The sequence below is a fragment of the Hipposideros armiger genome, unplaced genomic scaffold (assembly GCF_001890085.2).
Source record: "Hipposideros armiger isolate ML-2016 unplaced genomic scaffold, ASM189008v1 scaffold_799, whole genome shotgun sequence".
NCBI lineage: Eukaryota > Metazoa > Chordata > Mammalia > Chiroptera > Hipposideridae > Hipposideros > Hipposideros armiger.
This window is the reverse complement of record NW_017732149.1, coordinates 187,491-212,394: the sequence shown is the minus strand read 5'-3', so window position 1 is coordinate 212,394 and position 24,904 is coordinate 187,491. Positions and strand designations below refer to the sequence as shown.

The window sequence follows — 24,904 nt, the reverse complement described above, 5'->3', positions numbered from 1 at the left end:
TTGGCTCATCCCGCTCCTTAAGACCCAACCCCAGGCCCAACTGGTCCCAGGGCCGCTGCTGCTGTCCCACCTCCACCCCACTGGCTTGCTCTTCCCAGCCCCTTCCGGAGCCCTCACCGCTCGTGGTTGCGCAGGTCCTTGAGCTCTGCATAGGCCTTGCCACAGCGCTCGCAGCCGTAGGGCCGCAGGCCAGCGTGTGTGCGCCGGTGCTTGCGGAACACAGACGGGTCGGCAAAGCTCTTGCCGCAGTCGGCGCAGGCGTACGGCCGCTCACCAGTGTGGCCGCGCTGGTGGATCTTTAGTTTGGAGAGCGCGCCATAGGCCTTAGGGCAGTGCGCGCAGCGGAACGGCAGCTCGCCAGCGTGCGAGGCCAGGTGCACGCGCAGGCATACTGGCTGCATGAAGCGGCGGCCGCACTCGGGGCAAGGGAAGGGCTTCTCACCCGTGTGGCTGCGCCCATGACTGCGCAGCTCGGGAGCCGTTTTGTAGGCTTTGGGGCACAGTGGGCACGCATAGGGCCGAGGCTTAGCTGCTGCACCTGACACCTTGTCCCCGCTGGCACCTTCCGCTTTGGATTCTGCCTCTGGCTTTAGCTTCACCTCGGCTGCTTCCTCTGTGCAATCTACAGGCCCGTGTGTGGCAGCGTGGCGCGCTGCCCTGGGCGCATTTGGAAACGTCTTGGTACAGGACAGGCACTTGTAACGGCGGCCGGAGCGCTTATAGCCGGGGCCTTGGGACCGGGCCTCCACAGCCTCCACCTCCATGGCCTCGGTGGGCAAAGCTTCTCTGCGAGAGAAGCAGAGTTAGACAGAAGCGCATCCCTATTCTCCAAGCCACACCCCCTGCCACTCTCCAAGGCTTCTTCCCTCCCCAACGCCCTCGTGAGGCCTTCCAAGGAACCCTATTTCATCTGCATTTCCCACCTTGGACCACCACATCCTTCCAAACACTCCTGGCTCCGATACTCGGCTCAACTTTCCTCTCTAATCTGTTCACTGATGAAGGGAGTTGGAGCCGGTGACTTCGGAGGTGCTAAGGAAGGAATCTGGGGTCATCAAAACATCTACCTGCACTTCCCTACCCAGCTTCTGAGCTTTTCCAAACCCGGTGGCATTCCCAGAAGGCCCTGGTTCCATCCATCTCACATCTTCCTTCTTCAGCACAGCCTGTGCTAGGATGCAGGGGGGTCCTATGCCAGGCTGCAGACATAGGCTGCCCAGATGTGGGTCTGGTCTGAAGGTCTCCAGGTGCCCAACGAAGACAGAGGTAGGTCCAGAAGAGGGCAGGACCAGTGGCTAAAGGTGGTGATTGGCATCGCCTGTCTGGAAGTGACAGTTCCCCAGCACATGTGTTTTGTTTTCCCCTCTGGTTGGTTAGCTTTCAGACGCAGCAACTGTCCATGCAGAATTCTGACCCTGCACAGCTGAGGGACTCCACCCCAGACAGGAATCCCATTCTGCCTCCTGCTCCCACAGCTCTGATCAAGCTACTCTCCAGGCAGCTTGAGCCACTGCTAGCAGTTAGAAGCCTCTGAGTCATAATCAATGTGTCTGATCTAGCCTGGCCTCCGGGACACCCATTTTAGCCTGAGGTCCTTTCATTCTCAATTCAGACCCTAGACACCCTCCACACAGCTGTTCCTGGGGCTGGAAGGAAATAGGATTAACAGCTGCATTAGTCCTAACACCAGCTCATCCTCCCTGGGGGATGAAGGGAAGAGGATTATGGCAGATCCACTTAAGGAGTGCTCAGCAGCTGTAGCTGCTGGGGGCAGCCTGGGTGGGGGTGAGGATCTGCCATAGAGAAGGGGCAGGGAAGCCTGGTGTGCCCAGAGCAAGGCTGGGAGGTAGGGGTCCTGAGATCTCTGCTACATTCAAAGCCTGTTTCCTTATCTGTATGTCTCAGGGGTGGGTGGCTTCTACCTTATGATCCAGGGAGGACACGGAAGGGAAGCCCCTGGGGTGAGTGGCAGGGGCTGCATCCTTAGAGTCAGCATCCTTTGCCTGGCCCTGCCTTGGTCCCCCACTCCTACACACATAATCCATGAAGAGCAGAGGGCCAGGCAGGCTAGGCCCCTGCCTAAAATCCCACCATTAGCTCCTCGTTGCACAGCTCACTAAGTACCCTTCCACCCACCACTCCACTCCCTAGATTAGCGGTTTTCAACCATCCTAATGCTGCAACCCCTTAATACAGTTTTTCATGTTGTGGTGACCCTCAACCATAAAATTATTTTCGTTGCTACTCTATAACTGTAATTTTGCTACTGTTATGAATCGTAATGTAAATATCTTTTTGTTTTCCGATGGTCTTAGGCGACCCCTGTGAAAGGGTCATTCGACCCCCAAAGGGGTTGCGACCCACAGGTTGAGAACCACTGCCCTAGAGGGATATTTCTCCACATCAGCTCTGGGAACACCCTATGTGAGAATAACCATCTGGGGAGTGAGGGGCACAACTCAAAATCTGTACTGTGAACACTCTGTCACTCCAACCAACACTCAACATTTAAGAACCAAAGACACGTCCTTAGGTCTTCACAGCTTCTAGGAGAGAGGCATTCTTACTATACCTTGTTTTCAGGTATGGAGATTAAGTCCCCATAAGGGAAAAAACATGCACAAGGGCAGATAGCTAGTCAAGGAGCCCAGCTTCACACCACGTCTTCAGATCTCTGGCTGGGCTCCTTCTCTAGCAGTCTTCATTTACTTAAGGTTTACCAGCCAAATTGTGAGACTTTCCACGGCTCCTGCGACAAAGGCCAATAGCTTTTTCATGGCCAGCAAGGCCCTGAACCACCTAACTCCTGCCCACTTCACTTCCTACTCCTCTTCCCTGGCTCCCTAGGATCCCTTTCTTTTCCTCAAAGAGCTAAATTCCTTCCCACTACAAGGTCTTTGCACTAGCAGTTACCTCCACCAGACCACTATCCCCAAGGATCTCTGTGCAGCTGTCTCTTTGTTTTCACTCTCAGCTCCCTGTCACCTCAAAGAGGGCTTTTCTGACCACTTTTCTTAATGCTATCTGCACCCCTGCTGACCACTCTCTATCCTCCCTCTTTAATTTCTCATATGGACAGCATTCCTTGCAAGTTTACCATGGGCCAACATTATCCTAAGAATTTTATGTGTATACTACTCAAGCTAAGCCTCACAACTGCCTAGAAGTGTATTCGTTGAATGTGTGCATGCACAAAGGAAAGGCCACGTGAGGACACAGCGAGAAGCCGGCCTTCGATAAGCCAGGACGAAAGCTCTCACCAAAAACTGAATTGGCCAGCACCTTGATCTTGGACTTCCCAGTTTCCAGAACTGTGAGAAATCAATTTGTGGTGTTTAAGCCCCCCAGTCTGTGGTTTTGGTTACGGTAGCCCGAACAGACTACACTAAACAGCATCATTTCCCCCGGGGTTACAGACAAGGATACTGAGGCACAGAGAAACGAAGTAACTAGTCATTGTCACAGCCAGTAATCAAAGCCAGATGAGGTGGTCTGCCTCCCAAACTTCCACTCTCTGTCCCCTGATTATTGCTTTGGTACCATTTACACATTTTACGGCTTGGTTGGTAATTCTGTTTCCAGCACAACAGTCTAGGCTGGTGAAGAGTTGGTGCCCTTTATTATTCTGAATCCACTCCCCTAGAGCTGTGACTGGTGCCCCCAAACAAACCCAGGCCTGGGGCTATGGTAGGCATTTGTGAGAATGTCCATCAACTATTTATTGACTGAATGTCTCTGCCTGTCCAAGTTCCTGAGTCCAAATATCGCCCCATTTCCCACACTGGGTTCATCGGTCTCCTGAGGGAGGGGTGTCTCTGCTGCACTACTGGCTCAGGAGCGGGATGAAGTCCTGGCTCTAAGTCCAGGGATGCAGAGATTTAATTCCCAGAGAGTTTAGGCTAGGAACCTGACAACAGGGGAGAGGCGAAAAGGGAGCCACTTTTTATCCTCTCTGCATCTCAGTCTCTCCATGTCTAAACAAGCAGCCACCCACAGGCCTCAGCCCCTGACAGATTTAGTGAAAGGGCGGATGGGGAACTATGAACCGTGCAAAGAGAAGAGCTAATCATCTCCTAAGCCTGCAACCTAGTCAGTTTACAACCTACTTTTCCAGCCTCGGCTCCAGCGACACTGTCCCCCTCCCAACAGAGACCTAAGCTCCAGCCACAGTTCTCAAACTTCCCCACCTAAAGGCATCTCCACAGGCAGTGCCCTCTGCCTCCGAAGCCATTGCTTGCCTTCTCTCCCAAGGGAAAACTCTTTTGCATTCTTTAAATACCAGCTTCCCCAGTGCCTTTAGAAATGCTTAATAGGCAACAGAAGTAAGGGCGCCACGGCACTCTGAGCCTCGGTTTTCTCATCAGTAAAATAGGGTCTCTGAGGTATGTGGGAGTTTGAAAAGCGTTAGGGCATCCAAGACGCGCTGAGGGGAGGCTGAGAGCTGCAGAAACCCTGCGCTTCTCGCTGCCTGCAACCTTCTCTGTGTCGGCGTCCCCACCAGACAGTCCCGCAGGGCACGGCCCTGAGCTGGCTCATCTCGGAATAAACCCTGGGAAAAAGTGGCCTCGGAGAACAGGACAAGAAGGAGTGAACGAAGAATGAGAGAATGAACAAATGAATGGGCCGAGACGCGGGGCTGGACAAAGGCCTGCAAATGGCGTTCTCTAGGACCGTGGGAGGGGCGGCCAGGACCTCGGCCGGGGAGGGGGGTCGCAGGCGCCGGGGCCCTAGCTAAGTGGGCCCAGCGCCTAGGACAAAAGCCTGCAACATGGTGGGCTCTAGGACCCCCGAGTCCGCGCAGCTCAAGGCGGGCAGCCGCGTGGGCCGAGCCCAGGCATCCGCAGCAGCCCTCCCAAGGGGACAGCCGGCGGGTTCTAGGACCCGCTGGGCCCGGAGCCCGCCCGGTACCTCCCGGGGCCGCACCACTCCCGCCCCGCCCGCGCTGCTCGCGCCAGGCCAACCCCATCCGCCCTCGGCACCCATAGGAAAACTGAGGTCTGCTCGGATTGCGCACTGGGGTCCCCGCGGCTTCCAGCAGCGTTTCCTACCTGAATCGACGTGGACTGTCGGACCCTCGGTGTCAGTGGCAGCTCCTCTCACCGACGGAGCCCGGGACACTACCCGGGAGAGGCAGGCGCTAGGACCCAGCGGGTGGGGGAGGCGGGGCCGGTGGGCGGAAGTGGAAGGGAGCTCCCCCCCCACCCCCGCTAGGGAGGAAGGCAAAGTTTACCAGAACACCCCCAGCCGAATGTGGCGGAGAAACACCTTGCAAGGGGTCTCTGTTTTTGCTAAGGCCAGGGGACGCCGAAGAGGATTCCTATTTACACCGGGCTACTGCTAGCTTGGGGCCAGATCACCAAGAACTAGAAGGTGGGAGTACAGAAAGGCCATGCTCAAGCATTGCAGTCCCTAAATCGTCTTATATTTCACATTTTCCTTAATAGCGAGAAGTGCATGAAGCTCCCTCCATTTGTCTTGAGAAGATTTTCAGGGGGCCCCACAAAAAGTGTCGCCAAAGTACTAAAGCTCCGGCTGCAGAACCCTTTTTTTTAATCCTCTTCCGAGCTCAGTCAGTGTGCACCGGAACGGTTTTTGCTGCTCTTAACGGAAGTGTGGCTAAGGTTAGTGCGAAACGACGCAGCGCTTTGACCTACGTGGGCGGGATCAGAGTCGCATTTTAGCTACTGGCTTAGCGCCGGAAGTGTGTCTGTGTAGAACGGCTGTCAGGAAGTGTTCTCGAGGCGGAGGTTTCGCGGGGAAGCTTTTGCGGCTAGGACACTTCCTGTTTCCTAGTAACAATAGGAAGTATCCGCGGAGCTGGAGTGAGACCCTTGACTCGGACCAGCTGCGCCCTCTCTGCTCTGCCTCCCTCCCTCTTCCCCTTCTCCTTTCCTTCTTCTCCTCCCCTCCCACCTCCTGGGAGCCCTGGCGGGGTGTGCGTGTATGGGAGCGCGAGAACTCCCCACAGCCACCCCTTGGGGCGCGCGGCTGCAGTTAGGGTGAGGGTCCCAGTGCGCAGGCGCGCTCCCGTTCGCGGTCCCCAACGGACGCACCCGCGGCGGGAACGAGAAGGGGCCACTCGTGCGAGGTAGGGATCCCAAGAGGAAGTTGGCCCAGGAGATGAGTGAGGCGAGTGGACCTCGGTGGTCGATCAGGAGAGAGGACTCTTGAGCGAAGGGGCCTTGTGAGGTGAGAATTGGGGGAGCAGGTTTAGTGAGGGGCTTCGTCGGAGGTAGGGAGTTGTATTGGGGTCCAATGGGAGTGGAGAAGCAGAGACAGAGATAGCACGGGGCTTGCTATGGGGAGGGCGAGGGCTTTGGAAAGAAGATTGCCTAAATCAGTGGGGTTGCTCCTCAGTAAACTGGGACAACAGGCATTGCGGTGTGTTATGAGGATTAAGTGACACAATGAATGTTCTCTGTTTAGCGCACCGCCCTGCACCTGGTACTGTTCAGTTAGCATGCATTGCTGTTATCTTCAGTATTAGAGAGGAAATAGAAGAAAAAGTGAGAAGGGGTGGTGAGGGTATAGTGAGGAGGTGTGGGAAAGAAAAAAGGGGTGAAGAACACCAGAAATGGGATGGAATTTCCATGATGGAATATAGTTTGGGTTCAGGGGAAATAGGTGAAGGAAGTGGCCAAGAGAGTCTTTTAGAAAGGAGACCTTGTGACCCCCAAAAGGAACAGGTGATGTGGGGGAACAAGCCAGCCCCTTCTCTGAAGGGAGCCCCTGACTTCACCTCTCAGACCATCACCTGTCAACTGGAGAAAGGCTGCCTTTTCAACACTTCTAAGCTACTCTGTTTAGCTGAGGGGTGAAGAAGAGAGGATTGGACATCTCTTAGTTGAAAGACCTAGAAAAGGTTCAGGTTTCCTTTTAAGATGACACAGAAGATAGGTTGGTTGGTTGTAGAGAGGAGAGGGCTGGTGCAATAAGACTTTTTGGATTTGGTCTGAAGAACAGGTTAATAGGTTTGTGGTCAGAGATAGGTTCCATCTCTCCTAAGAAAATTTAAGTTTCCTTATCTATACCTCTATGGGTGAGTTAGGCCTAGGGAAGCACCCATATTTGGGGAGCTTGTGTGCAGGGAGGCCATAAATGATGGTGCTTCCAGGTTAGTCCAGTAGAAAGCAGGTCTCTGGTCATTGCTGCTCTGGTCTATTGCTGTCTCTATGACCTCTGGTGAATTTGCCACTTGTAGAGCCAAGAGGCAAAGTTAATTCCGGCCTCTCTTCTGACCACTGCCCCCTCTACCTAGGCCTTGGCCCCGCCACTGGAGGAAGATGCTGCTGCCACCTGCCTGCTCTTCCTGAACCTCCACGTTTCTGCCACACTGCCCCATGGAGAACGTGCCCAGCTCACTCAGCTGCTGTGACTGTCAGCGCCACTTTCCTAGCCTCCCAGAACTGTCAAGGCACCGAGAACTACTCCATTCATCCTCCAACCAGGACAGTGAGGAGGCTGACAGCATCCCTCGGCCCTACCGCTGTCAGCAGTGTGGGCGGGGCTACCGCCACGCAGGGAGCCTGGTCAACCACCGCCGGACGCACGAGACTGGCCTTTTCCCCTGTACCACCTGTGGCAAGGACTTTACTAATCCCATGGCCCTCAAGAGCCACATGAGGACTCATGCTCCTGAGGGCCGCCGTAGGCGCAAGCCTTCCCGCCCCAAGGAAGCCACTCCACACCTTCAGGGGGAGACAGTATCCACTGACTCCTGGGGCCAGAGGCTTGGCCACGGGGAAAGCTGGGGAAACCAGGAAAAAACCGCCGAAGAGACATCTATCTGTGCATCTGAGCCTGACCCCAAGGTAGCTCTAGGCACTTGGGAAGATCCACCCACCAAACAAAGAGAAGGCTGGGAAAGCCAGGCAAATTCTGAGGACGGTGCAGAGGGCTGGGGGCCCACCACCAACTCTGCCAGAGCCCCACCACTCCCTGCTCCAGCCAGCAGCCTCCTTAGCAATTTGGAACAGTATTTGGCTGAATCGATGGTGAATTTCACAGGGGGCCAGGAGCCCACCCAGTCCCTTCCTGCTGAGGAGGAGCGGCGTTACAAGTGCAGTCAATGTGGCAAGACTTACAAGCATGCCGGGAGCCTCACCAACCACCGCCAGAGCCACACAGTTGGCGTCTACCCTTGTGCCATCTGCTTTAAGGAGTTCTCTAACCTCATGGCTCTGAAGAACCACTCCCGCCTCCATGCCCAGTATCGGCCTTACCAGTGTCCTCACTGCCCCCGTGCCTTCCGGCTCCCCCGAGAGCTGCTGGAACACCAGCAATCCCATGAGGGTGAGAGGCAGGAGCGGCTGTGGGAAGAGAAAGGTGTGCCCACCACCAATGGACACACAGATGAGAACAGCCGGGACCAGCCCCCTAGTGCACCAGTGCTGAATGGCTCTGGGGAGCTCAGCACTTCTGGGGACCTAGAGGACAGTGGCCTGGAGGAGTACCGACCTTTCCGCTGTGGAGACTGTGGCCGTACTTACCGCCATGCCGGGAGCCTCATCAACCATCGCAAGAGCCACCAGACAGGTGTCTACCCCTGCTCCATCTGTTCCAAGCAGCTGTTCAATGCAGCCGCTCTCAAAAACCACGTGCGGGCTCATCACAGACCCCAGCCAGGAGCTGGTGAGGATGGGAAGCCGGCAGTGCTGCCAGCTGCATTGCCTCCGGCTGAGACCACCCACAAAGAGACGGCGGTCCACAGCCCCACCCTGGACTATCGCCCCTACAAGTGCAATGAATGCGGTCGGGCGTACCGTCACCGCGGGAGCCTGGTGAACCACCGCCACAGCCATCAGACGGGAGAGTACCAGTGCTCACTCTGTCCCCGCAAGTACCCCAACCTCATGGCCCTGCGCAACCATGTGCGAATCCATTGCAAGTCTGCACATCTCAGCACTGGCTCAGGGCCCAAAGGTCCCCCCAGCCACCTCAAGGGGGAAGTTCCTGCTGACCCCGTGGGAACAGAGGCAGCCTCACATATAGATTGGGGCGATGGGTGCAAACACAAGGAGGAGGCCATGGAGGGTCCCCCAGCAGCAAATAGGACAGCACCACATATACGTAGCGTGGGCAGGGTGCTCTTTGAAGACCCCGAGAGCCTTGAACATCATGGCTGGACCCACGGGGAAGGAGAAAACAGGACAGAGACCAGGGTGTCACCTCTCCGGGCATTTGCCTGCCAAGACTGTGGAAAGAGCTATCGCCACTCGGGCAGCCTCATCAACCACAGGCAGACCCACCAGACGGGGGACTTTAGCTGCGGGGCCTGTGCCAAGCACTTCCACACCATGGCTGCCATGAAGAACCATTGGCGTCGCCACAGTCGGCGGGGCAGGCAGCAGCGGGGCCAGGCCAACGGTGCTGATGGTGACGGAGGGGCCAAGCTCCCGTCACCTGGGAACTGGGCCTGGGAGCTGGCGGGAGATAGTGAGGGCCTGGACTGTCCCCAGGACCCTCCAGGGGAAAGTCCTCATGGAGCTGAAAGCAGCTTGGAAAGTGATGGGGGTTATTTGCAGGCTCGAGCTGAAAGGGACAGATGTGGGCTTGAGAGGGATAAGGCCTATTTCCAGGGTGATAAGGAGAGCAGAGATCCTAAGGAAGGGCTGGAAAGGAAGGAGGCCTGTTTCCTTGACAAGTTGGACATCCCAGTCGAGGACGAAAGCCGTGGGCCTCACTTTTGTGATGGCCTCCCAGGGGCGAATGAAGACCAGAAACCTGCCGCTGGCCAGCCCTGCCGCTCCTCCCACTCTGTGGAAGCTGTCACCGGCTGGCAGGCTGAGGTGGACCACACGTGTTCTGACTGTGGGCACTCTTTCCCCCATGCTACGGGCCTGCTGAGTCACAGGCCCTGCCATCCGCCGGGCATCTACCAGTGCTCCCTCTGCCCCAAGGAGTTTGACTCCCTGCCCGCCCTACGCAGCCACTTTCGGAACCACGGGCCCGGGGAGGCAGCCCCGGCACAGCCTTTCCTCTGCTGCCTCTGTGGCATGATCTTCCCCGGGCGGGCAGGTTACAGGCTCCACAGGCGCCAGGCTCATGGCTCCTCTGGCATGACTGAGGGGGAAGAGGAAGAGGGGGAGGAGGAAGGAGCAGCCGAGGCAGCCTCCAGGCTTAGCGCCCCACTGCAGCTCTCAGAAGCAGAGCTGTTGAACCAGCTGCAGCGAGAGGTGGAAGCGCTAGATGGAGCGGGTTACGGGCACATCTGTGGCTGCTGTGGTCAGACCTATGATGACCTGGGGAGCCTGGAGCTTCACCACCGAAGTCAGAGTTCTGGGAACATGATGGACAGAGCTGCCAGCCAAGCGGGAGAGTCCGGTGATGTCACAGAAATGGTTGCAGATGGCTTCTCTGATTGCACTGGGACCTCTGTTTCTGCAGAGGGTGGGAACACAAAGTCTGGAGAGGGCATAGGTGCCACGGTTGCAGACAGCCTCTGCATCCCGGGTCGGGAAAGTGCTCCGGAGGCTCAGCCCCGCCCCTTCCGCTGCAACCAGTGCGGCAAGACCTACCGCCATGGCGGGAGCCTCGTGAACCATCGCAAGACCCACCAGACCGGGGACTACGCCTGCGCTGTCTGCTCCCGCCGCTACCTTAACCTGGCTGCCTACCGCAACCATCTGCGGAACCACCCGCTGTGCAAAGGCTCCGAGCCCCGCGTGGGGCCCGTACCTGAGGCGGGAGGCAGCAGTGAGCCCCAGGACGTTGCCAAAGCGGGGCTGGGACAGGCAGAAGTGGGGAAGCCCCAGGAGGCACTTAAAATGGAGCCCCCAGAGGAGGAGACGTGGGAGGAGACCGCTGTGAAGGAGGAGGACACGGGGCTGAAGCTGGAGGCTGCCGACGACAGCTGCCAGGCCGAGGCCAGCGCTGAGCGGCCCTTCAGCTGCGAGGTGTGCGGCCGTTCCTACAAGCATGCCGGCAGCCTCATCAACCACCGACAGAGCCGCCACACAGGCCATTTGGGCTGCCGGGCCTGCTCCAAAGGCTTCTCGAACCTCAGGTCCCTCAAGACCCACCGGTGTGTCCGCGTCCATGCTGATCCTCGGCGTTTCCGCTGCAGCGACTGTGGGAAGGCCTTCCGCCTGCGGAAGCAGCTGGCGAGCCACCAGCAGGTCCACACTGATGGGGGTCGGGGCGCCCGGAAACTGACGAGGGAGGATCGGCCGTTTGGCTGTGCGCAGTGTGGGCGGACATACCGTCATGCGGGCACCCTCCTGAACCACCGATGCAGCCATGAGACCGGCCACTACAGCTGTCCCGCCTGCCCCAGCACCTACTCCACCCTCATGGCCTTGCAGGACCACCAGACGCTGCACTCAGATGGCCTGCGGCGGCGGGCAGGGCGGTCCCGGCAGGCAGCCGTGTTCTGCGCCCTCTGCAGCCAGGGCTTCCCTGGCCAGAGCTCTTTGGAGCAGCACCTGAGCAAGCATGAGGAGACCAGAAATGCTCAGGGAGGCCCCGGTGGCCCAGAGGGCAGTGAGGGGAACCTGGCCAATGACCAGGAAGTAGAAGGCAGATGGAGTGGTGCTGAGTCAGTATCCCAGCTGGAGTATGGAGCCATGAGGTCAGAGGAGCAGAGTCGTAATCCCATCACACCAGCAGGTCCAGAAGCCACAGAGCCAGCATCCTGGGACATGGGGCAGGCAGGTGGGTGGCGAGGAGATGGGGGACCAGTGAGTCAGGAAGCAGATTGCATTCCTCCAGGTCATGTGCTGACCAAGACAGAAGATATATCAGGGAACAGTGTCCCCAGAAGTCCTTGCCACCTTGGCAATAGTGAGCCTAGTCAGAGTCACGTGGATAGCTGGGACAGTGGAGATAGCAGCCCTGAGCCCCAACCAGAGAGCTGCCCCTTTTCCTGCCGCCGTTGTGGCAAGACCTGCCAATTGGAAGGGCCCTTGAGCCACAACTCCCATAAAACCCACTGCCACTATTGCCTGCTCTGCTCCAAGGAGTTCTCGGATCCTGTGGCCATGGAGCGCTCCTGCCACAACCACGTAGCCCCCCAGACATTTGCCTGCTCTGACTGTGGCAAGGCCTTTGAGTCCCGCCACGCGCTAGCCAGCCACCTGCACACTCATGCCAGGGCCTTTAGTCAGGTGCCACCCCAGATGGAAGAGGCCAGAGGTCCTGAAGCTGGGTCTGGGCAGGATGCAGAGGGTCTTCCTAGCCAAGGGGGACCCTGTAAAGCCCCCTCAGAACCCTCCGGGGCCCTGGGAGTCAACGCTAGGAGAGCCAATGGGGGGCAGGGAGCAGAGTCCGCCCTGGCTGAAGACGAGCGGCCCTTCTGCTGTGTGCAGTGCGGCCGCTCCTATCGCCATGCTGGCAGCCTCCTGAACCACCAGAAGGCCCATGCCACCGGACTCTACCCCTGCTCCCTCTGTCCCAAACTTCTGCCTAACCTGCTCTCCCTCAAGAACCATGGCAGGACCCACACAGACCCCAAGCGCCATCGCTGCAGCATCTGTGGCAAGGCCTTCCGGACAGCGGCCCGGCTGGAAGGCCACAGGCGGGTCCATGCCCCCCGGGAGGGGCCCTTCGCCTGCCCCCACTGTCCCCGCCACTTCCGCCGCCACGTCAGCTTCCTGCAGCACCAGCAGCAGCACCAGGAGGAATGGGCCGTGGCCCGCTCTGGTACCGGGGGTATGAATGGGCTTGGGCAGAGGAGGTGGGCACATAGTGGAGGGCAAAATCTGGCCCCAAGGTTGTGGGGGAGCAAGGAGTAAGAGGAGAGGGTCACATGGATTCCAAGAGGTGGCCAGGGGCTTGGGTGTGGAGTGAGAAAAACTGCTTTGAGGATGCTGCCTTCTGAGTGGCCTAGATCTGAGCCCTGGGCCAGGTAAGTAGATAGCATGGGGGGGGGGGGGGGTAGGAAGGGGGCAGGGGCAGCTGTGCCAGAGCCAAAGAGGATGGTCTTGTTTTGAGAGGGGAGGGAGTGGGGTACCATCTAGCTGCTACATCAGGAAACCCTCCAGAGTAAAGATGACTTGGGTTGGTTCCTAGAGCAGGCAGGGAGCCAGACAATGAAGATCGGGGCATGGGAGGCACCCCCAGATTGGACTCTGGGGCTTTGGTGCTGACTGGGTGAGAAATGGGGTCACTGGGTTAGCCTCCAGCTCCCTATCCCTCTGTCCCTGCATCTGGTCTCTGCTCCCTCTCCTCCTCTCGGAATCTAGACCTTTGGTCTTTTCCTACCAGAAGGGCCTCCCGTCTCTCCTTTATTCAACCCTTTTCTTCTCTCTGCTGGGCTTGTCCTCTTCAGTATCCAACAAAACCACCCCTTCCACCTGCACACCCCCTCCCGCCAGCACCTCTTTAACTAGAGGACTGAGTCACACATAATTGTTTCTTTGAAGCCTGGCCCAGCTGTAGCAACAACAGTCATTAGCCCTTATCTCCCTCCTCTATCTGGGAATGTCCCAGTCACCTCCACCCAGGCCAGCTGCAGATGAGGGGGTGGGGGGACATCCTGTTCCCTCAGGAGCCCCGGCTCCTCCAGAGATCTATCTCCCAGGACACATTCCACTTAGCAGTCACTAAGGGTGGGTGTGCTAACATGGGCCCTTGACCAGGGATTGGCAGGGAAGGGGCTGATGATGGGTGAGATTCCCCTGAGAGGTGATGAGGTGGCTTTCTGGATGAAGGATTTCTTGGGACCTGAAGGAAATGAGTGAAGAGCAATTTAGCCAGGTCTGGGAAAATAATTGAAGTCCTAGGATTCTGGGGTTCTCATACAGGCCTCTGGGGCCATGAGTGGGGCTGGGGGGGAGGGGACAAGCTGTGTGGATTGCCCCCCCCCCCGCCCCCAGTCAGTGACTTCCCTCTCTCTCTCTCCCCCGCCAGGAGCCCCAAAGGCCCCATCAGCAGGCAGAGGGGACTTGTCATTGCCCCCTCCAGCCACCCCCATGGCTCCGCTCCTGGACTCTTCACCCCAGTGGCCTGCAGACCTCAGCTACTCCCTCTGAACTTCAGGTCTTCAAAATTCTGAACACGGGGCGGGAGAGCAGGCTGCCGGGGAGCCTGGTTGGCCATGTTGTGCTCAGGAGTCCCCACCTCTTTCCCGTGAAGAGGACCCAGATCTTGCTTCTTTCCGAAGTTGGGGCTGAGGTATTCCTGACATCCCTGTCTGAAGGACCTCTTTCCCCAGCCTTTGTCACCTTGCTCTTTCCTGTGACCAGCTCCCTCACCAACCAGATTCCAACACCAGGAAGAGACCATTCAAAGAGCTGCGGGTAGGAATGTTGCCTGTGGAAGGGGGGCCTTTTACTACAATTTGTAACTTATTTTCTAAAGTCTATTTTGTAACAATTTATTTAAGAAAGGAAAATTGCACCCCCACCCAAAAATTTTTTCAAAGTATGTGGTTGGTGTGATTGTATCTGGGGATGAAAATACAGAGAAAGCTGGGACTCCTGGTCGGAGAGCAGGGCCGAGTAGGGAGCGTCCACAGCGACATCTCCCTGTCTTGCAGGGTGAGGAGCGGGGCAGCTGCCTTCCTGGAGCCCACTGGGCACTTGGGCCTTCCCAGTGCCTGGCATCACTTGGGGAGGGAGGCGCAGCGGCAGTGACATGTCTGTAGCATCCCAGAGCCACCTGTCAACAGCCGGCTGGTTGGCCTGTCAGGGAGAGGAAGGTGGGGTGGGGGGCTAGCCTCATCCTCACAACTGTCCTCCCTCCCTGGAAGAGTAAGGAGGTGTCACTTAGCCCCCCGGGACAGATGAGAAAACAGGTTCAAAGAGGTTGAGAGGCCTGCTCCAAGTCACACAGTGACAGAGCCAGAATTTGACTCCATGGGGCATGTCCACTGCTCCACCCCACCCAGGACAGCCATTGGTAGCTCAGGCAGAGAGACAAGGTCTGGAGAGGGACGCATCACAGAGGCCCCAGGGCCACGTACTCATGTTGGCTGGGCAGCTTCGTGGCTCAGGCTCGGGCTCGGGCTCCTTGGTAAAGTAGACCTGCCAATCCAGGCTGCTGACCCAGGTCTCGTAGGTGGGCAGGGCCGTGAAGACCGCAGGCCGCGTGGGGCCGTGGCAGACGTCGCCAAAGCTGTGCAGGCCAGCCAGGAACCATGTGCCCCCCACCTCGTGCACTAGTGGTGCCCCAGACAGGCCCTGTCGGGTCAGGTGACACTGCGTGACTGCCTAGGGGTAGGCAGCTGCGAGGGGCAGAGGGCTAGGGGCTTGGCTCAGGCTGGGAGCCAGTTGGCAGAAAGGCAGAGTTTCGGGTGAGAGGCAGGTCTGGAGGCCAAGCCTGGCCCATCTACCTAGGAGTTGTGGGGTGAGGATGCCAGGGGGCTGTGGGGTAAAGTTTGGGGGTTCTGGGACTCACCTCACAGCGGGGGAGCTCCCCCACAATGCTGGTACACACCATCCCTGGCAGAATGGTGATGCCATCACTCTCAAGGGTTGTGTGTAGCTGGTTGCAGGCCCTGAGGCCCAGGAGTGTAACAGGCACTGTCTGAGGGGAGCCGGTGCCTGCAGGGGTAAGAGACCTTGCTGCCCAGAAGCCTCCAGGCTGGAAGGACAGCTACTGGTGGCCCTGTCCTACGTACCTGCTCCATGGTGGGCCAGCCCCAGGACCCAGCCACGTCCCCCATCAGGCAGGCGGTGGTCTGTGAAGGGCAGGCAGAGGGGCCGCAGGCTAGGACCCAGTGTCACGGGCTGGGCCAGTAGCAGGAGGGCCACGTCGTAGCCGCCCTCTGGGTGGGTGTAAGCTCCATGCAGTATGAGCTGCCTGAGGCCCCGCTCCACTGGCCCAGCCCCCAGCCCTACACTCCATTCTTCTGGGCTCTGCCGCCTGTACAGAAAGAGCACTGACAGCACTGGGGGAGGGGGGGGGCGCAGGGTACCAGCAGGTGGGGGAAAAGGTGAGGGAGGCGAGGGCTCACCCAATGAAGCAGTGGGCAGCGGTCAGCACGGCCTCCTCGGACACCAGGGCCCCGCCACAGGCCAGCTTCCCCTGGTGCTTCAGCCTGGCGTCCCAGGGCCATGGGGAGGGGGCTCCTGCCTGGGGACCGTCTCTCCTCAAGGACCCGCAGGCTGCAACACAGGATCACACCACCTGCCTCCCTGCTCAGAGCTCACTGCATCCGAGGCCCTGCACTAAGCGCTTCCCATGCTCCCAGCACTCACAACGGCCTTCTAAGTTGAACTTTGTTACCCTTGGAACCAAAGTTCCAGAGAGGTGAAGCGACCTTCCAGCTCAGTGACCACAGGCGAGGAGCTGACTTGGATTCAGAAACCACGGCCTAAGCTGTAACCCTGACGGTCCAGCTTCAGGGCGTGGCCTGCTCACTGTTCCTCCACCCCGCTTGTCTGCACCCCTCCAGGCTTGGACTGGCACCAGAATTCCTGCCTCACTAGTGCTTCTCACCATCAAGACATAGCTTCCTTCCCAGGAATTATTTTGCATGCCATTTGCACGTTAGTCACTTAATGCTACAATTTTGAGTGGGTGCCCTGCCCTGTCCAATCTCACTGGGTCCCTGCTTGGAAACAGAACTTACCCCTAACCTTCAGCCAGATCTCAGAGATCCCTCTTCTTACCTAAACTCCAGACCCATAGCGTTCTGAAGTGTCAATGCCTCTCAGCCCTCAAGGGGGCCACTCCCATCCTAGGGTCTCTAGAGGGGCCTGGAAAGCCCCCTTGTTGTTGTGTGGCAGTTTGTGGGTGCCCTGTGTCAGTTCTCCAATCAGCTGTGGTTTCCACCAGCTGCCACACGTCCTCATGCAGGCCTGAGTGGCCCCACACATCACACTCTCAATAGCTCATACCTATACAGCTGTCCTCATCGCTGATCTCCAGAGTCCCTGGGTTCTGGGCCAGAAAGGCTGCCCCCTGAACTCGGGCCTGCAGCCAGGAGCTGTGAACAGCCATGTCAGTTAGCAGCACAGGAGTGTCTTCCTGGGCACAGCTTGATGTGAAGCTAATGATCCCAGCCTGAAGCCAGCGTCCATTGGGCTCTTGGCACAACACAGGACCCCCAGAATCTCCCTGGAGCAGACAAAGGATTCAAGGACAGACACCTGAGCCCCAGCCCTGGGCAGACATCTCTGCAGCCCTTCCACCCATCCCTGTGGACTGAGCACCCAGCCCAAGGCCAGGGCCCCTCCGCTTCTAGGCCCTTCTCCTCTCCTCCCCCTCAGACCTCACACGGCCCCTGCACCCCGGGCTGGGCACCCCCACACAGCATCCCAGGCCGGGCTGGGCTGGCCAGCAGCCGCTGGTGCAGCCGGTTGTAGAGACAGTTACACGTGGGGCGGCTGATTAGACGCAGGCGCAGATTCCGCAGGGTCTGGGGAGCTGGCAAGAGAAAGGGGGTTGCGGTCTGGGCTCTGGGAAGCAAGGGAGACTGGGAGCAGGGACTGCTGCAGCCAGAGCTGTGACCATGGGCTAGTGCAGTGCCTCCTGGGGATTCAGTTGGGGAAAGCCACTCACCCTCATTGGTGTCCTGGTCCCAGCCCGTGGCCCAGCATGAGGTCCCAAAGGGGAAGCGATGGGCAGGTTGGGGCAGGCAGACAGGCATTTGGGCCATGGGCTGGGCGAGCTGCAGCAGCGCCAGGTCTGAGCCCTGGCTGTAGTGGTTATAGGCCCTGGGAAGCTGCAGGGATGTCACCCCCACAGCCTCAGCCCCTGGGCTCAGCCCCTCACGCTGCAGAGAACCCAGCACGACTGACCAGGATTTCAGGTCTGTCACTGCCACCCTGAAAGAAGAGGGACACTGCCAGGTATAGAGCGCAAAGGAGGACAGGGACACCATGAGGGACCATGTATCAGCCCGTGGCTTGAAGCAAGGTCCTTCTTTCTCCCAAACTGTTTCTCATTTGTAAAGCTGCTACCATGAAACAAGATTTACTTGATAATTCATGTACCTGGCACGTGGCATGTCTCAATAAATGGTGCTTCGTTATCCTGGGGGCCGGGATCAGTCTTGTGGGGTTTGGGGACAACCCCCCCACCCTCAAAGCCAGAAACCCTGTCTGACCCCAGCCACAACTCACTTTTCAAAGCAGTGGGCAGCAGTGAGGACCCAGGTGTCTGCCACCAGCGAGCCGCTGCAGATGTGAACCCCCTGCCTCCTCACACTGGCCTGCCACGGCCACTCACCAGGCCCCGTGTTGCCCTCCTGAGGTTCGGGGGGGCCAGGGCCACGCTGTCCACAGGCTGGAGAGAGGGGTGGGTCAGGCGGATAGCAGGCCACTGTCCTGCCCTCAGTCTGGGTCTGACCCAGACCCTAGTAAGGCCCAGACCCCACGTCCCCAAAGCTTACCGCGCTGAGCTGCCTGGAGACCTGGGGAGACAGAGACACAGGTGAGACTTGGGGAGCCTTCCCTGCCTGGCCCAGCCTCGGTGGAGGGGACACGTAGGGGGACAGGCCCATGACTCTGTGGCTACCTCACCAGCCCCTCCCAGAAGGAAAATATTTATATGAGGTCAAGAAACAGCTTTTATGGGAACCTACTCAGAGGCTATGCTCAGTAATTAATTTTCCTCCCTCCCTCCGCTGTGCTCAGCACTCCTGGGCCTGAGCAGCAGGGTCTAGGGTTCCGTCTGGGACCAGGCCAACCCTCCTCTGGGTTTCAGAGCCCCACTCCTGCCCCTGCCACTGAGCCAGGGAGGCAGCCCCTGGATGCGGGGAGCATTAGTAGCCTAATTGTGCCCTCAGCCATGGAGGCCTATGAGGAAGGATTAGAGGCCTACGTCATGCCCAAGTGAGGGAGGGCTCCAAGAGGTTGAGACTCACCCCACCCATTCTGACAACTCAGACTCCCCCTCCTTCCCCAAAACTGGCAGACTCTTCCAAAGGGTCCCCTGCCTCTCGCCCATGACAGGCACACACAAACACACACAGGGAATACCTGAGCCAGGAGAAATGGGACAGAAGGATGGGAAGACTGAGGCCAAAGGCCCAGAGCTTGCCTAAAATCATCCTGGAAATACAGAGGGTGCCAAAAAAAAGTCTACCGTGTTTCCCCCAAAATAAGACCTAGCCGAAGAAGCCGTAGCATGCTCCCTCCAGGATATGGAAGGCACGCACCCCTCACATGACAGCTTTATGACCTGTTTTAGGGAGAAGGGTGTCTTTTCCACAAATTCCTTTAGCTCGAAATATTCAGTATGCCAAGGTGCCATATTTTGGCACCTAAAATCATGTGAGGGCATATTTTCCAGCTAGGCCTCATTTTGGGGAAAATGGTACACATTTTAAGAAATGAAACAACCGTATTAAAAATGTAATACTCAATATATACCGGTAACAAAAGGTGAATACCAGTCATGTGTATACAATTTTTTGGAACCCTTGGCAGAGGCAGATGGGGCCCAGGGCACACATAGGCGCTATGACAGTTCTCGCAGACACAGGCTGTCATCCAGCCCAAGAACATCCCACTCACTTGGACACAGGCCACCACATACACCTCTCCCCCGCTCCAACCTCCCCAGGTACATTGCCACAGGTAGACTCCACAGGCATCCTCCTTCACTCACCAAACTGCAGGGGCTGCTGGGCCACGGGGGCCCTGAACCCGCCCATGCCCCTCCCTCGGCAATCAGCCATCGGACACAGGCAGCTCACCCTCTGTGAGGACCACTGCTCCCAGGAGCAGCAGCCCCAGTCCGTGGCTCTGTCTCATGCTTCTCCAGGCCACTCTGCCGCTGCCACTGGAGCTCAGACAGGCCGCCAGTCTCCCTAGCTCCGCCTTGGCTCCACCCCCAGTTAGCAGAGTCAGAGGCACTGCTTTTCCTGGGCTGGAAGGGAGCCAGCAGCTCCTAGTTCTGGGGCGGTGGCTGTGTGACCCTGGGCTACTCACCAGCCCTCTCTGGGCCTCAGCCATGGCCAGACTGCCTGGGTTCAAATGCCAGTTCTCCTGCTTACTACTTGCATGAACCATGGACAGTTAGCCAGTCTATGCCTTGTCTAAAAAACTCAGAATTGTTGAATGTAAAAATGCTTAAACCTGGCATAGAGAACACCTGCTCCCAGCACGGAAGCTATTGTCCTGCAACTGTGAGGGGCATGGGGGGCAAGCCCCCCAGTTCCCACTTTCATTTCAGCTTCCCCGACTCCCCCAGGCCCAGGTCCAAGTGGGTATCACGTACCTTCTCCCATCCTGCTTCAGACACAGTTATGTGCAGAGCTGGGTTCCAAGGGGCCAGAGCTCTCTGCTACTTGCTGGCTATGAGCTGGCAGATCGCTGCACCTCTCCGGGCTTGCCACCTTTCCGGCAAACAGGCTGACAGCAGTGCCCACGTTTCTCACAGATATTGGAAGACTCAGTCAGGAGGAAGGGACACTCAAAATGCATCCTTTTTCTCTTCCTGACATCTAACTCAGGCCAGCCCAGACTGTTCAGGAACTCTGTCCCCAACAGAGGCAGCCGGGGCGAGGGTTAAGAATGCAGACACTGGAGCCATATGGCCTCAAAATCCTGAGGGCTCCATGACCCCCCTTTCAAGCACTAGCTGTGTGATCTTAGGCAAATTACTTAGCCTCTCTGTACTTCAGCTATCTCATCAAGATAGGGATAATAACAGTACCTACCTCATACAATTGCTATAAGGATTAAGTGAATTAACACATTTCATGTTCTTAAACAGTGCTTGGCATGCAGGAAGTACTCGGTAAACATTACAAAAAACAAATCGAAACACTTACAACCTGTCCCTGGCCCTTCAGGGCTGCCAAGACTGGCTTGGGGTGATAAATAAGGTGGCCAGAGGGGTTAGGGGGAGACTAGAGGAAGAACTTCCTGGCAAGCATGCACAGAACCAGAAGGGCAGCTTGTCCTTGTAAGCGCATGCTTGGCTCTCCCAGGAGAGGCGGCCTGGCTCCCATGGGCAGCAAGGACAAGCTACAAGCCTGTTTCCTGGGGGTGGGGGCTGATGACGCCCCAGGTCTTGCTGACTCCACATGTTGGAGAAGGAGCTCATCACGCTTCCCAGAAAGGCTCTCCACTCTCCCTCTGACTCACACCCTTCCAGTCCCAGAGGAAGCAAGACTGGGAAAGGCCCAAAATGAGGGTCACTGGTAGACAGGTGGCTCAGACTTGGCCAATTTATTTAAGAAATTTTATTGCTTAGAATCTTCCCTCCTCAGGCAATGGCCAGGGCTTTGGAAATCAGCCCCTGGGGACAGAGCAGAAGGAGTCGGGTAGACGAAAGGGTGTGGCACATTTGGTCCATTGTCCTGTGTTGGAAATGTGGCGGAGGCAGGTTGCAGGCTCTTCTAAGGACCCAGACGTGTCCCCCTTGGGCAAGGCTGACATGTCAAAGCAGAGAAGACGAGGTCGGCCTGGCTTGGGGTGAGGGCTCAGTGCCCCTTGACCTTGCCCTGGGGTCCGCTGACCTCCCGGATGCTGAGTGCCATCAGGCCCACATTGATGGCATAGGTGGTGATGCAAACAATGCAAAAATCATAGAGCACAAAGAAGAGGATCCAGGCCAGGTAGACAGAACCAACGAGAGACACCAGGGAGCTCAGCACCAGCAGGACAGATGCCCAGTGACCCCGGAGGCAACCTGCAAGGCAGAAAAGGGTTAGGCATGGGTTTCAGGGACTGGCCATGGCTTCATGGTGCCACCCTGACAGCAGGGGCTGCTGGGAAAGAGTCTCTAAAACAAGAGACTCTGACAGGCCCCATCAAAGCCTTGGTTCTCCTCTCTGGTCAATGATCCCAGGGACCCAACAGTGAATTTTCCTGCTCATCATGAGATGAAAGACAATCCTTGGATCCCCCCAGAAAGGAACTTCTGATCTTCCTCAAAACACTGGTGCCCAAGCAAACGCTTAAGGGTCCTCTGGCCCTGATTGTACCTAAATCAACTGAAAGATTCCTGTTAGTTCCTGCCCTCAGGGTGCTCAGAGATGAGCAGGTGGCTGTCAGCTGTATGGATCCCCAAGGTTGCAAGGGATGGGGCTGGGCTGGCCAAGGAAGGAAGGAAGGGGTGGGACCTGCAAGGAAGGGTAGGGCCACTCACCTAACAACAGCTGTACTGTGTAGAAGATGCAGCCAAATATGCTGTTGGATTGATTGAAGAGACTGTCCCGGCCCAGCACATGTTCCACCAGTCCAAAGCCCTGGCCCCACCTGGTGGTGGTGGTGGGGTGGCCAGGTTAGAAGTGTCAACCCAGTGTCCTGGAGGGGTGATTTCCAAGAAGCCACCTGGGCCGTCCTCCCTCCCCTTCTCCACAATCCCTCACCCCCACTTGAGTCCAAGGATCGATGACCTCCTGGCATAGTCTCCCTTTGCCACGTCAGGAGTCCATGTGTCTGCTCCTATCTTCCCCTATCTCCAGGGCCCTCTTTTCATCCTAGACCTTCAATAATTCTTAAGGCAGCAAGGAGGGTAATAATGGGTGACCTTGCTTTACAGTGAAGAGCCTGGGAATCTGAAGCAGAAGCTCTCTGCCCTGGACCCCTGAATCTCCAGCCCCCTGGAGGCCCATTCCCCTCGTCTATATTTGGTCACCCCACTAACCCTGGGCCCTCAGGCATAGCCAGACCTGGCTACCTTGCTCCCAGGCACCGCCATCCTCAAGACCATCACAGTCCGTTCGCATCACCCAACCTCCACCTCCTGCCCCATCAACGTTATTCCTTGGCATTCAGATCCACGTGCTACTCCCCGGAATAACTACAGTCCCCAGCACTATCTGCCACCCCCCACCTCCCACCCCCTCCATCTCCAACACACCTGATTCGCCAGGCATTGCGTCCCCCGGCCCCCCAGCATCCGCTCCCTGGCGCCCCGATCTCAGATTCCAGAATCATCTGGCAACCTGGTCCCAGTGCACCACTCCCACGAGCAGCCCGGTGCCCCAAGTCTTCCACTCCCGTGCGCACCTGGAGGAGAAGACGCGCGAACAGCTGATGGCAGTACCCACGTCGCAGAGGGCGCGGTAGTCCTGGTCTCGGGCGCGCGCCGCCTTTACGTGCAGCGCGTAAAGCGAAAGCACTAAGCCAGCGAGGCAGAGAGCTAGCCTCACCCAGCCGGGGCTCCTCCAGGTAGCGCCCATGTCTCTGGGTCGTGTCCCAGAAGCCAGCCAGCGGGGCAGGGGCGGGGCAGCACATGGCCACGCCCCTCCCGCCCCTCTGACTAGGCAGGGACAAGCGTGCTAGGACGGTAGGAAAACAGTGAGGAATGCTGGGACTGGAAAACCAAATTAAGGGACGTAGCGGCCCGGCAGGCATCGTGGGAGTTGTAGTCCGAACGGCTGCAATGCCTCAAGGGAAATGGAGTCTTTGGAGTTTAAAAAATTACTGAAGGTATATAATTATGATTAATAGTATATAGTGCTTACTCTATGCCAAACCCTGTTCTAAGGATTGGAACATCCAGGACCTAGAGACCAGGAGATCAGGGAATCCAGCTGCGATCCAATCCGAACCAAGCATTTTCCCTGAGATTAGTTCAGACACCATTAGGACTAGGTTTGCTCCCTCTTGCCTCGCCAGCACCTCTTGCCTTGCCAGCACCTCCTGCCGGCTGATCTCTCTCCCTTACATTTCCAGCTCTATCACCTCGGCCACACCCTTGACAGTATCCTAACCTCTGTTCTGTTGGCTTTCGCCTGGCAAAACCTGAGCCTGGATCAATCTAACAGTCCCTCCTTTTGAAGCTTTCCGTGGGCTAGCTGAACTCTCCCCTTCCCAGACATCGCATCTGTTGGTGACCCATCTCTCCTATACCTCTCCTTCCTTCCCTTCTGTGCAAAACTTGCTTCTCTTTCCCCATTTTAGAAACAGCAACAAATCTCTTCACAATAAAGTTTTGGGGAAAATTTTACACTCCTAGTCTATATACCTCCTCACTTCTTGCTTGATGCCCAGGACACCATAAACTCCTGCCCCCGACACACCCCTTACTCCTAATGGCTGGTGTCCTCAGGACTCTAAACCATTAGGTATTTTTCATTTCTTATCAGGCTTGACCTCTCAGCACTATGTCACTCTCTTTTCTGTGATATGTCACTCTCCTCTGGCCCTCCTCCTTTCTCTGGCTGCTCCTTCTTGGACCCACTCCTCTTCTTCCAGACAGCATGGCTGACAGAATAACGGCCCCCACAGACATCCATGTTCTAATCCCTGGGACCTGTGAATATGTTAGGCTACATGGCAAATTGGATTAATGAAGCAGATGGGAGAAAGGTCACCAATACACTGACTTTAAAACAGTGAGATTATCCTCTGGTTCCAACGTAATCACAAGGGTCAATAAAAGTGAAAAGGGCAGCAGAGGAAGAGTCAGAAGATGTGTTTCCACAGAAGAAAGGCACAGTGAGCTGCAATGTTGCAGGCTATGAAGATGGAGGAAGGGGGCAATGAGCAAAGGAACATAGGTGGCCTCTAGAAGAAGGAAAGGGCAAAGAAACAGATTCTCCTCTACAGCCTTCAGAAAGGAGCTGTTTCTAGATCCCCCTGAAAGGAACTGTTGACATCTTGGTTTTAGCTCAGCAAGACCCATGTCAGACTTCTGAACTAGAGAACCGTAAGATAATAAATTTGTGCTGTTTTAAGCAACTGAGTTTGTGGTAATTTGTTACAGCAGAAATAGGAAACGAATGCAGAGGACTAGGACTTGGACCTGACCTCTTTCCCGAGTCTCCTGGAGTGTTATTATCTATAGCTGCTTCCCTCAGAATGAGTGATCTAAGAGGGAGCAAGATAGAAACCACCATATCTTTATAACTTCTCCTCAGAAGTCACACACTGTGACTTCTCATAATCACATTTCTGCATTATCCTAGTGGCTCAGGTCAGCCCTGATCAGTGTGGAAAGAGACTACAGAGTAGTCTGAGTACCAGGAGGTGGGGATCATTGAGGACTGAGTGCTGTTCAACAAATCACCACAAAAATAGTGGCTTAAAACAATAACATTATATATAACATTAAA

The 24,904-nt window shown here is 56.9% G+C and overlaps 4 protein-coding genes across 20 annotated transcripts in view; 1 reads left to right on the top strand and 3 right to left on the bottom strand.

Moving 5' to 3' along the window:
* ZNF668 (zinc finger protein 668) overlaps positions 1-5,150 on the bottom strand; it is a 7,103-nt gene extending 1,953 nt beyond the window's left edge. Inside the window, exons 1-3 of one of the 3 annotated variants that reach the window (XM_019628571.1) lie at positions 5,049-5,149; positions 1,068-1,322; positions 118-786 (exon numbers count right to left, since the gene is read on the bottom strand). In XM_019628571.1, the coding sequence (XP_019484116.1) occupies positions 118-786; positions 1,068-1,114 (716 nt within the window). In that variant the 5' untranslated portion in view covers positions 1,115-1,322; positions 5,049-5,149. Of the gene's footprint in view, positions 1-117; positions 787-1,067; positions 2,242-5,048 lie in introns of those variants that run through there. The other 2 variants (XM_019628572.1, XM_019628570.1) reach the window with 2 other exon arrangements.
* A 72-nt stretch (positions 5,151-5,222) lies between these two features.
* On the top strand, positions 5,223-14,364 carry ZNF646 (zinc finger protein 646). 3 transcript variants are annotated; one of them, XM_019628557.1, is made up of 3 exons: positions 5,223-5,621; positions 7,259-12,648; positions 13,849-14,364. In XM_019628557.1, the coding sequence occupies exons 2-3, from the start codon at positions 7,341-7,343 to the stop codon at positions 13,968-13,970; spliced, it is 5,430 nt and encodes a 1,809-aa protein (XP_019484102.1). In that variant the 5' UTR covers positions 5,223-5,621; positions 7,259-7,340; the 3' UTR covers positions 13,971-14,364. The 3 variants fall into 3 exon arrangements, 2 of the variants coding, with proteins under 2 accessions (XP_019484102.1, XP_019484101.1); XR_002122355.1 differs by lacking the exon at positions 5,223-5,621 and adding an exon at positions 5,722-6,189 and having other exon boundaries at positions 7,259-12,844; positions 13,849-13,930; XM_019628556.1 differs by lacking the exon at positions 5,223-5,621 and adding an exon at positions 5,723-6,189.
* On the bottom strand, positions 14,096-20,940 carry PRSS53 (serine protease 53). 11 transcript variants are annotated; one of them, XM_019628562.1, is made up of 11 exons: positions 19,586-20,940; positions 18,278-18,298; positions 18,009-18,171; positions 17,446-17,711; positions 17,156-17,310; positions 16,782-17,001; positions 15,896-16,046; positions 15,560-15,804; positions 15,337-15,482; positions 14,903-15,119; positions 14,509-14,621 (listed from the first exon to the last, which is right to left on the bottom strand). In XM_019628562.1, exons 1-11 carry the CDS (start codon positions 19,899-19,901, stop codon positions 14,602-14,604), a joined length of 1,920 nt encoding a protein of 639 aa, XP_019484107.1. In that variant the 5' UTR covers positions 19,902-20,940; the 3' UTR covers positions 14,509-14,601. The 11 variants fall into 11 exon arrangements, with proteins under 11 accessions (XP_019484105.1, XP_019484103.1, XP_019484110.1 ...); XM_019628560.1 differs by lacking the exon at positions 14,903-15,119 and having other exon boundaries at positions 14,096-14,621; XM_019628564.1 differs by having other exon boundaries at positions 14,903-15,054; positions 15,560-15,619; positions 15,896-16,068; positions 17,156-17,711.
* A 110-nt stretch (positions 20,941-21,050) lies between these two features.
* The window catches only part of VKORC1 (vitamin K epoxide reductase complex subunit 1), a 6,971-nt gene continuing 3,117 nt past the window's right edge, over positions 21,051-24,904 (bottom strand). Inside the window, exons 1-3 of one of the 3 annotated variants that reach the window (XM_019628575.1) lie at positions 22,854-23,151; positions 21,988-22,097; positions 21,051-21,528 (exon numbers count right to left, since the gene is read on the bottom strand). In XM_019628575.1, the coding sequence (XP_019484120.1) occupies positions 21,320-21,528; positions 21,988-22,097; positions 22,854-23,026 (492 nt within the window). In that variant the 5' untranslated portion in view covers positions 23,027-23,151 and the 3' untranslated portion in view covers positions 21,051-21,319. Of the gene's footprint in view, positions 21,529-21,987; positions 22,098-22,853; positions 24,629-24,904 lie in introns of those variants that run through there. The other 2 variants (XM_019628576.1, XM_019628577.1) reach the window with 2 other exon arrangements.

Coding starts and splice junctions, on each gene's coding strand:
- ZNF646 (XM_019628557.1), top strand. CDS start 7,341: ATGGAGAACGTGCCCAGCTCACTCAGCTGCTGTGACTGTCAGCGCCAC. Junction 12,649..13,848: donor GGCCCGCTCTGGTACCGGGG/GTATGAATGGGC, acceptor CTCCCCCGCCAG/GAGCCCCAAAGGCCCCATCA.
- PRSS53 (XM_019628558.1), bottom strand. CDS start 19,901: ATGGTTCATGCAAGTAGTAAGCAGGAGAACTGGCATTTGAACCCAGGC. Junction 17,002..17,155: donor GGGTGCAGGGGCCGTGTGAG/GTCTGAGGGGGA, acceptor TGTCTGCTCCAG/GGAGATTCTGGGGGTCCTGT. Junction 14,622..15,336: donor GGGAGCTCCCCCGCTGTGAG/GTGAGTCCCAGA, acceptor TCTCCCTGACAG/GCCAACCAGCCGGCTGTTGA.